Genomic DNA, 11,070 nt, shown 5'->3' on the forward strand with positions numbered 1-11,070 from the left:
TGGTACAGTCACTCTACAAAATAATCTGATGGTTTCTTTTTTAAAAGCTAAATGTATACTTATCATTTGACCCAACAATCAAATTCCTAGGCATTTATTCTAGAAAAATGAAAACATACACATATAAAACCCTGGGCATAACTGTTTATAGACATTTTATTTATAATAGCCAAAAACTGGAAATAACCAAAATGCCTTTCAGTAAGTAAATAATTATGCAAAGTGTGGTATAGCCACACCATTGAATGCCACTCAGTAATAAACAGGAACTACTAATACATACAGCAAATTGAATGGATCACAAGGAAATTAAGTTGGGTGAAAAAAGCCTATCTCCAAAGGTCATATCTTACATGGTTCCATTTATACGACATTCTCAAAATTTTAGAGATAGAGAACAGTTAGTGCGTAAACAGTGGCTAAGGATGGTGGTCAGGTGGGGGTAGTGGTAGGCTAGGTGTAACTATAAAAGGATCACATCAGAAAGAGCTCTGTGCTCCTGAAATAGTTCTACACATTGATTGTAGTGATAGTTACATAATCTATGCATGTGATAAAATGGCATGAACTACATACACATACTTATATGAAATTCCTGGTTTGACATATCACACTGTAATTACTATAAGATGTAACCACTGGAAAAAACTGGGGGTACATTACATGGGTCATCTTTGTACTATCTTTTCAACTTCATTTTGCAATTAATAATTATCTCAAAACAAAAAGTTTAAAAAAAATAACTATTGGATGATGTGCAATAAACTTCTAAATGATTTCTTAGGGATGGGGGGGAGGGGTAGAGAATCCCATATATTAAATCCACATGATTTGAAGGATATAGGTCCAATTACTCCAGAAGTTCTTTTTTTATGTTTGAGTACACAGATTAAAAAAAACAAACCTTAGCTGATGATTACACTATTCCAGATGAGAAGTTACATTATTGGCATGATGGTAAAGTAGATTGCATTACTTTGTGAAAGTGTTAAAAATTTTCACATTATCTAAAATGTGCCTAGATTTGACTGCAAGCTGTTTTCCTTCAGAAATTGAATTTGTTTCATAGTTATGGCTAAATCTAAAACTATAAATTTAATTATAAGCACATCTCTTCAAGCTTCTTGTAGATTTTTTATTTGTAACATTTAAAACATTTGAAATAACAAAATGGAAGCAAAATTAACTTGGGGCCACTTAAAATGAATAAAACTTAAGTTCCTACATTAAAAAGGTAAAAATGGTCTTAATAGCTTAATTGAGATATTTCAGTGCCAGCAAAAAATATACAAGTAGACACATTCCTCATCTAGTCAATATTTTTAATTATACATGATACAAACTAAAATGTAAAAAGTGCTTTTGTGACCTGTTACCACCTAAAACAATGCATCATATAATTTTCAGAAAGTGTTCTTTGACTTCTAACCTCTGCTCTTCTTTATAATTACCTGTGAGGGAGGAAAAAACGAAGATTCATATTACACCACTAGAAAATAAAGCATAATTCCTTGACAAAAGGTTAAATAGCCCTATGTATACAATGCACAATCTCCAATAAAAGCCAATATGGAAAGTGATTAGGGAATCCTTTCCCTTATAAGTTGATCTTAAAATTCTCTAAGATAGTCTACTTCTCTCAATGAATGTGAAACATACCTAGATCCTCAAAACCTGGTTTTATAGTCACCTCTAGTCATTAATCTTTTCAATTGTAACATAAAAGTATCCACATTATTGTTTCAAACTTTTTTGAGATTTTTAGACAATTTGTGGTCTGGAGTGTTAAAGAATATCCTAAAATTGAAAGGCCTATCATATGTCAGGCATTTCACAACCCTAAAGTAGTACAAATCTACTCCAACATGAAATTTTTCCTATTTGGGCTGAAATTGTATCAGCTTTGACTAAGCTGGTAATCTTATACTGAGTAACTTAAACAGACAACTTTCAAAACAATCTGCTCCAGAAATAAGACAGAAAGAGAATTTTAATTTTATAAAAGGCTGGAAGAATTAGATCAGGGTATCTGAATTTTTTTTTTAAGAACTCAACTATTTTAGATAAGTGTACCTATAGTTTATTAATAAAAATAAGCCCTAAATTTAATGCACATAAATGGGTACCCTTCAAGCTCTTAAGCCTTGCTTTCCTTTCAGAAAAATACTTATTTTAATAGTTGGAATGTTCATAACTGCAAAAGAATTTGAAAGTCCCTAAAAATTGCCCAGGTATGCACACTCCTAGGCTTCCACAGAGACCATCAAACAGGTCTATAACCTATGCCTACACTTCTCTGTTCTACAAGATATTAATATGAGAACTGCAAAAGAAAATATTATGTGCTCCAATAAATTTACAAAATGCTGCACATATATTATGAACTCAAATTTATAAAATGCTGAGTCTAACAAGTTTCCTTGCTGGTATATTTCTCATAACCATTCATAACTTTACCTAACTATAGTGTTATATAGATGTTAGTATTGGGGAAAACTGAATATAGGGTACATAGGAACTCTGAACTTCTGTTGCAACATTTCAGAATTTTAAAAAGTCAAAGAGGTAATCTGTCAAAAATAAGTCTCTCTCCCTCGTCATCTCTCCAGTCAACTATGGCTGCCAGTTTCTTACCTATTTCTATAGAAACAATCTCTCCTTATAAACAGTAACACTGGGACTAATCGAGGAGATACAGTATGTTATTAACACTTATCAAGGACAGCAGCTTTTGAGGGAGGCATCTATTAATGTCTTTTAGAAGTAATAGTCTCAGGAACACACTTGTAAAACTGCTCGAGGCATATTCTAACATTATATAGAAATTTCAGTAAAAATCAATTTTTTCTGGTTATATTTCTTTCATAAAATACTCAAATCTCTACATAAAGCTAGAAAAACCAAATAATCTGGTAATTAGAGTAATATAAAATGGTCACAAAGGAAGTTTTGACAAACATCAAGATTATAAAGCTTCCCAGACTACAGTTTAGCAATCAAACATTCATTTTCCTCTAAATAGTGATAAAGTCGTAGCCATTAATCTTACCATATAGGGAAAATAATCTTACTCCATAATTAAAATCCATCAACATGAAAAGCCAAACATGAACTCAATCAACAAAGCTAAATAAAGTATTAAATCAGACAGAAATGATGACCCAGGTGTTATTTTTAAAGTTAATTCTTGCTCAAGAAAAGAAATTCAGATTTTACCTTTGCTGCAGCCAGAACATGATCCTTGTTAATGATTCCACACTTATTCTCACAAGCATTTGTCCTGGACTCTTCTGCTAATCGATGAACAAACAGTAAACAGTTCAAATGAACCTTTCAAAGAGAAAATGGATTCTTCATCTCAAACACTGGTGTGTTTTTAAAATAAGGACTTTTTAAATTTCCATAAAATAGTAAATCGATGTCTGTTTGTTAGGTTCTCATTCTACACTCCAAGATACAAGACTTCTAATCAGATATTTAACTTCAAATAACTATTCAAAAACATCTTAATGACTAAACTTTTTAAAGAATGCTGAATTAAAAAGTATATGCAAAAAACTGAAGTAACTTGTCATCTATTGGCTTTCATAATATATCTTTTATTAATAATCTTTAACTTTTTGGGGGATTTTATTTTATTTTATTTATTTTTGGACAGGGTCACTAGGTAGCTCGGGTTAGCCTCAAACTCACAATCCTCCTGCCTTTACTTCCATAATGCTGAGATTACAGGCAGGAATTTCCGTATCTGCACTTTTAAACTTTATTTTAGAAATTTATTTTAAATAGATAATGTAAGCATCAGACAGTACAAAATTCAAAAGCCTCGAAAACTAGTTATGTGAGATATTAAAATTGTGGAATCTGGGTAAAGGATACATGTGAATGCTACTATTTTTGCATATTCTTGTAGGTCTTCAAAATAAAAATATGAAAAAAATCCACAAAAGGATGGACTGTCAAAACTTAAGTCCCTCTCCCACATCATCCCCAGTCAACCATGAAGGAATATAAAATAAGCTCAAATCCTATCTCAGTCCTCTCTCTAAGAATAATATTTAGTGCTTCTTTATTATATTATTGCTTATCTCTTCCCTATCCTTTGCTTTTGCCAGGTGCTTGAGAATACTACCAACTTAGATCCAGTTAGAGAGTATCTTCAGCATACAATTTCTTTCATTATTTATATCATAGTACATAATCTTTGCAGTTAGAATAATTCATATCCAGTATTTAATTTTCATTATTTTCATTGTATTGCACACAAATACTCCCCCAAAGTTCACTAAATGTTACATAATTGGGTGATGTTTTAAATGCTTTACATTATGCAGGAATCTTAATGGATTATTACACAGGTTTTTAAGAATATTCTTATTTGGGGAAAACATGGGTTTAGACATTTAAGTTTAATGAAATGAAGAACCTATGGAAGATTGTACTTTTGGGCACTTTCTGATGTGCTGTCTTAATTTTCACAAGAACGCTAAAGCATTTGAATACTTATTCTTTTATACCATATCATTCAATATTTTTAAAATTCCAATAATATGCCACTTCCTCTTGTATCAAAAACATTACAAAATTGTGGCACAATTTCACCTGTTACTCCACATTCCCTACTTTTGAAGATAACTATCTTCTGGATACCCTCAAGACAAATTTACATTTCTTAACACTAAACTCCACCTGACTAGGACCTTCCATTTTCTTCTCTTTACCTTTCTCAGCTCCCAGTTCTACAATAGTTCTTCTGAAATTCTTTCACAATTCCAATCCATTTTTACCGCCAGAAATCTTTCTGGTTTGTAGATGTCTTGAAAAGTCTAGCTACCCCAATATGGAAGATTATATGGATCAACAGCATCCTGAGCTTCCTATCACTGTACACACTATATTAGGCTGTAATTTCTCTCTTAACTGTCTTTCTCAATATAATATAAATACTAGAATTCTGTCTATCCTTCTCAACATTGTTTCTCTAGTGACCTTCAGCCTATCATCCAATACATAGTAAGTGGTAAATTATTACTACATGAACAAAGGATCACTCAATATCTGCCCAAATAAGTACCCACTCCAAAAAAAGGTGTTTGTTTTTTTTTTAATGACTCCAATTAAGCCACATTACTGTGAGACTTGGATCATGCTGTTAACCTATATGGAATAGTTTCCTCCTCTTCTTCATGGGCATGACCCATGGATATGGAGACAAATCAGTATCCTTTTTCACATGTCACATTAAAAAATTTTAACCAACCTATATCTGTGAACTAAAACAGTTAATTGAGAGATGTTACCCAATTGCACTAAACTAAAAAGGGCTTAAATTAAAAACAGAACAAAAGCTGGTTTCAAAGTATTTAGTGAGCCATTCAAATTTTTAAAAAATAACCTATCCCATCGTCCCATCGAGAATTTACTTTGGGGAAAAAAATGAGCTTGATGAAAAGGTAAATCAAGAGACAATCTTTTTAAAAAATTATCCATTTCTTTTCAGTCTCAGTTGACTAAAATACTGGGCCAGACAGACTTTTCTTTCCTTTGTCATAGCACTTATAAATTAAGCATAACATAAACCATTAAGTCATCAAGTATTTCCATAGGAATCCTCCAAAAAAAATCTAAAAGCTAACTGAGCCACTAGAAAACTGAATTTATTTAATAGATGTTATATCTTTCAATACAAATCCTAGAGATAGACAATCATATAAAACATAAAATAACAGAAACTAGGACAGAAAAACTGTAACACAAAGAAATTATGATTAAATTGCTAGAAATTATATCAATCTACATATAGTTACAATGTTTGTCCAACAGTTGTGCATTCAGAAACTTCAAGACTGTGCTAAACACTAGGAATATAAAAAGTTCCTGATTCAAATCCCCAGACTAGTGGGAGAATCTAACCCATAAAAAAATCAAAGACTAATGTGTGACAATAAATGATAGAAAGAAAGATAAAATTAATCCTTTTTAAGGAGATTGAGGGATTCACTAAAGGAGTAGCATTTAAACTGAATTTTGAGAAAAAAGTAGTTTGCTGAGTGAAGTGAAGACATGTTCAGGCAGAAGAAATATCATGTATAAATAACAGCATAAAAGTAGACTAGTGTTGTCTTAAAAAGTTAAGGAAGACAGAAAAGGAGGTATGTTTCCTTCATCTAAAGAAGCAACCTTAAGAAGCTGCATACTACATTGGAAGACATTAACATATAAAATTTTTGGAGAACAGTGTTAGAGTAACAATAGCTTGCTAAACTGTATGGTGTACACTCTTACTGCTATTTAAGTTCAGAAAAAAGAGATGCAAACACAATGCTTTAATTCTAAAGAAAACCAAGAACCATGTGGGTCACCTTCTGGTTAAAAATTATGAAGTGTCAATAGTGACATCAGAAGTGACATAAGAAATTAGGTCTATACCTGGCATATACATGACAGTACAGGAGAACTTCTTTAATGAAAGTCACAGAAGACATGAGTATCAACTGGGAGCAACTTGTTGCCAAAAGAACTTACTTCCACCTACCAAGATTGCTTGGAATTTCATCTTCCTTCTTTTCCAGACGGTAAGATCCCACCCTATCGTGGGTTACTCTTGGGCAGAATGAGGAAGATGTTAGTAGGAAGCTAACTATTTGAAAAAAATCTGTGAAACCATCTGAGTCAGCTGCGAGTCTCCTAGAGATCCTTGATCAAGTACATTTCCTTCTCCATTTAGAAGACCCAGTGAAAACCCCAGAACTACCGAAAAATGTGTTCAAAGAGAAATTTAGCTCATTATGCCACCTCTACTACCACAAAAGAGTGGGTTGAGGGTAAAACAACAAAAATGCCCTTTTTTTAGCACAGAATATGAGAAAAAAATAAAAAGGAGAGCAGGAAATATTAAAAGTTGTACTTTTCCAAGGGAGGAATATCGTGGTTTAGCTTGAGACCAAACAAGGAAATTCCAAGAGGCCACTGAGAAAAGAGGTAGAAAACCAAGGTCATTTAAGAACAATTCATGCTCAAGACCATCCAAGTAGTAACTCTTTGTTATCCACAATTTTGTACCTTGATGTGGAAAAAGATGTCCATTTCTAATGGCTCCTATACTCAAAAAGCTCTGTCAACCCATAGGAAACACCTCATACGATTTAAACTGGAGAAACAGTGTTCATTGTGCTAGAGGAATATGGGTTGCAGGCAACCAACATAACAAACTCTGACTTCACTTCAAACATTATATAGTGGTTTGAATGGGACTATTAGGAGCATTATCCTTCAGGTATTAGTCTTATAAACAGGCGTCAGTGGTTAAAAACTGAACCATTGAGTGTCCTACTATTTGTACAGGAAAATGAATTCAGAGTTGGGAGCACTTTAGGATCCGTTCTTTAGTAAGCAGCCTAATGTTAAGGACACAGGTATAGAGAGGAGGAAAGGAAAAGGGAGGCAAGAGGGAAAAACTTGACAATGTTTTCTTTTTAAATAATAAAATGACCCAGTCTATCTGAATTCTAAAACTTATTTTTAAAAGCGTGTTATCTTTCATACCCTTCGCAAGCACACTACTCACAGTGTGTTCCTGGACAGCGATATTTAAAAACTATAAAAAGTAACTTTGGGAGTTTTCCCTTGCAGGTAATGTTACTAAAAGCCTATCATTAAAAAGATATTCCCGCGGCTCACTCCTGTAATCCTAGCTACTCAAGAGGCAGAGATCAGGATGATCGCGGTTCGAAGCCAGCCCAGGCAAATAGAGGCTCTCTCGAAAAACCCTTCACAAAAAGTAGGGCTGGCGGAGTGGCTCAAGGTGAAGGTCCTGAGTTCAAGCCCCAGTGCCGGAAAAAAAAAAAAAAACAAACCTCTAGATATTTACACGTCGGCAGGCCCAGTCCATCTCAGTGTCAGGAACAGGAAAGCTTTCAATATGGGCCTAGCGACGAAAAACGGGATCCTTTTCCCTTGCCTGCCGCTGCCCGGCTGCGGGATGAAAACTCACCAGTAAGTCGCCTCGCGCCTCCAGCCGTAGGTGAGGCTTCTGTCGCTTGAAGACGCGTTTTAGAAAGCCGCGGGGAGCCTTCCGCCGTATCTGTTTTCTCTGGGAGACTGTGGTCCTGAGCGCCATCCTCCCAGTCAGACCCTACCAGCCTCAGCTTCCTAGGCCCTCGCGAGCCCCCCACAAATTCAAGAACACAGGGACACTGAGGACGAATGGATCCTCCAACGTTCCAAAAGTCTCTGAGACGTTTGAATCCGCCGCCAGCAGAGCGCGCCGGCGCAGGGCAGTGACGTCACCCGCGAGAGCCCGCCACCGGAAGCGTCGGGCTGAAGGTGGAAGAACCCGTGGTGAGCGGATTCCAGACTTCCTGCGTCATCACTGAAGCCCCAAGGCTTCCCTTAATCGCTTTCTGTGTTGTTAACAGCTTTATGGAACTTTTTCTCCTACATTTCTTAGAGGTGATAGAAAAGTGTGAAGAGATTAGTTGATATGCAAACTAATTCACCTACACTTGCTGTCTTAAGTGCTCATTCTAATACTGGAGCCTAATGCCAATGGACTAAATTAGCTCAGTAGAAATTTGAAGTTTTTGTCCAGATCCATTAAGAACCTAACTTCTAGCAAGGCTGATTTTTTTATATCCGTTAACAGACTTTTACATAATTTCATTTGATCTTACCATAGCTCTTATCGTGTTTCTAGATTTTCTTTACAAATGATGCTTTCATTTTTAAAGCCACCTACATAGCTTAACCTTGGAATAACTTTCAGGTGTAGTTTAAATGCTAAATATAAATATAAATGCCTTTTATAAATATATATATCATATCGTGTATTATATATAATATTTATATTGTATTGCATATTATACATTTTATAAATATAATTTATTTATCTTTGTTATTCAAGCAATTAACTTCTTCATTTTCTGTTCTACTGTAAACGTAAGTCTCAAGCTGTAATCTAAAAATCCTCTAGGGAGTTTGTTGAAACATCCAGATTTTCTGATTATATTAAATATACTCAAGATTTTGCACTTCCAAACATAAGTAGTTTGGTAATATTGATACTGCTAGTCTGAAGACCACCTTTTGAGATTCAAAATGATTATAATTACCTCTTAACACTACTGCCCCAGTAATTATTGTGATCTAAAGTTCATCCCAGATGATCCTCCCACTATCTGGTCTCCCATTTCCAGAACCACTTTTACACAAAGCCAGTGGTCTTGTCTTACGCCCTGGGAGCCACTCAGACCTATGGTTATTAACTAGGCCTTTTTATTGCCATATAATTTTCCATTCTCACTAATTTTAATCATCTCACTCTTCAAATACAACTTCTAAGTTTTGCACTTCGGTCCTCCAGTACCCCAACTCCAATGCTTCTTAGATGACACTGGGATCACTGTCTTCTCTTTTTTTCTGTCTTCCTATAGCCCAGTCCTACTTTAAGCCTTATCATTCCTCCTGCAGTCCTTTGTTCATCATTATAATGCGGGCCTGCATTTTCCCTCAACACTCTAGACATTCACTTTTTCCCTCATATTCATCTGACAAATTCCAATCCTGCCTAAGTTAAATTCTCAATCCATTCTAAACATACATCTCTATACCACTATTGTCCTAAGGAAACCACGTACACAGTTCATTTCTGTGTTTCATCTGAATTTAAATTTATGACCACTCAAGTGGGCTTTTTGATATTGCCTAAGGTATTTTATTCAACCATCTTCTTAAAAAACTATGCTACTGCTTCTCTCCCCAAAGCTCCTTACACTTGCTACTCCATCTGCATTCTCAGTTGATGACACTGCTTCACTAACAAAATTGAAACAACCTCTAGAGACTTTCTGTATGCTCTTACTACCACATCGGTGAACAAACCTCCATTTTTCTCATGAGTGAAGATCTGAACCCTCTTATTTTTAAAGGTCATTTACCGAGTAATTCTTCCCTCTTTTGTGTTCCATGAATTTTCCTCCTTTGCTGATTTTTTCCATCATCACACATACACACATGCTATTGATGCAGTCTTTTGAAATCCTGCACTTGACCCTATTTTCAGCTTTGCTCTCTTAGAAAAAATGCTAGAAATATTTTGACTACATATTCTATTGCCAATTACTTTTTGTTCTTTCTTGAAGCCAGTGCAATCAGACTTTTTTTTACCTCTCCAACAAAATTGTTTTCACCAAAAACAACAAATAATATAACACTTTAAATTCAATGGTCAATCCTCATGTTTCAGTGCATTTACCAACAAGGAGTGTTTATTGAATTTTATGATTCTATTCTCCAAGAAAACAGTTTCCTTAATTAGATACAATGCTCCTTTGATTTTCTTCCTACCTAATGGTCCCTTTGAGTTCTTTTCTAGTTCCTCCTTGTCTCTGTGATATCTAAATCTTGGCGTACCCCAATACTCAGTTCTCACATTTCTTCTCTATCTACTTTTATTCTTTATGTGATCTCATCCAGTGTGGCCTTGGAATGGCTTAAGTGGTAGAGTGCCTGCTAGCAAGCATGAGGCCCTGAGTTCAAACCCTAGTACCACAAAAAAAAAAATCTTCTTTTGAAATATTTAAAAGAGACAGGGAGAAAGATTTTTTAAATGGGGGAAAAAAACAAAATTGCATCTCCTCATATTCTTCTCTAAATTTTAGATGTGCATACAGTTATTCACTAGACTAAAACTCTAAAAGTCATCCTAAATGTAACATAACCAAAATAAGCCTTTGATCTTCCCCCTTCATCAGAAACCTGTTCCTCCCACCCTCTTTCTAGCACACCTGATAACACTTCTATGTTTCCAATTACTGAAGCCAAAATCTTAGAATCAGCTTTTGTTCTCCTCCTTCTCATACCCAGCATTCAATCCTTCAATAAACAGATCATATCTATTTTTCACTGTCTGATCACATCCTCTGCTACCACTCTTGGCAAACCCACTATGATCTCCACTATGATCTCCACTTAGATTATTGCAGTGCTTTTCTGTGTCTCAGCTTGTTTTTATTTATTTTAAACAAAAGAGCCATCTTTAACTCAGATTATGCCATTCTTCCCCTAAGCCCC

At 34.8% G+C, this 11,070-nt stretch overlaps 1 protein-coding gene across 2 annotated transcripts; it reads right to left on the reverse strand.

Moving 5' to 3' along the window:
- Positions 1 to 1,121: 1,121 nt before the first annotated feature.
- Cenpw (centromere protein W) lies at positions 1,122 to 8,301 on the reverse strand. Of its 2 annotated transcripts, XM_074075242.1 has the most exons (3): positions 7,994 to 8,294; positions 3,217 to 3,330; positions 1,122 to 1,451 (listed from the first exon to the last, which is right to left on the reverse strand). In XM_074075242.1, the coding sequence occupies exons 1-3, from the start codon at positions 8,117 to 8,119 to the stop codon at positions 1,425 to 1,427; spliced, it is 267 nt and encodes an 88-aa protein (XP_073931343.1). In that variant the 5' UTR covers positions 8,120 to 8,294; the 3' UTR covers positions 1,122 to 1,424. The 2 variants fall into 2 exon arrangements, with proteins under 2 accessions (XP_073931343.1, XP_073931345.1); XM_074075244.1 differs by lacking the exon at positions 1,122 to 1,451 and having other exon boundaries at positions 3,213 to 3,290; positions 7,994 to 8,301.
- Positions 8,302 to 11,070: the final 2,769 nt, after the last annotated feature.

Source organism: Castor canadensis, chromosome 1, assembly GCF_047511655.1.
Source record: "Castor canadensis chromosome 1, mCasCan1.hap1v2, whole genome shotgun sequence".
NCBI lineage: Eukaryota > Metazoa > Chordata > Mammalia > Rodentia > Castoridae > Castor > Castor canadensis.

Coding starts and splice junctions, on each gene's coding strand:
- Cenpw (XM_074075242.1), bottom strand. CDS start 8,119: ATGGCGCTCAGGACCACAGTCTCCCAGAGAAAACAGATACGGCGGAAG. Junction 3,331..7,993: donor AGGCGCGAGGCGACTTACTG/GTGAGTTTTCAT, acceptor TCTCTTTGAAAG/GTTCATTTGAACTGTTTACT. Junction 1,452..3,216: donor ATGTTCTGGCTGCAGCAAAG/GTAAAATCTGAA, acceptor CCTCCCTCACAG/GTAATTATAAAGAAGAGCAG.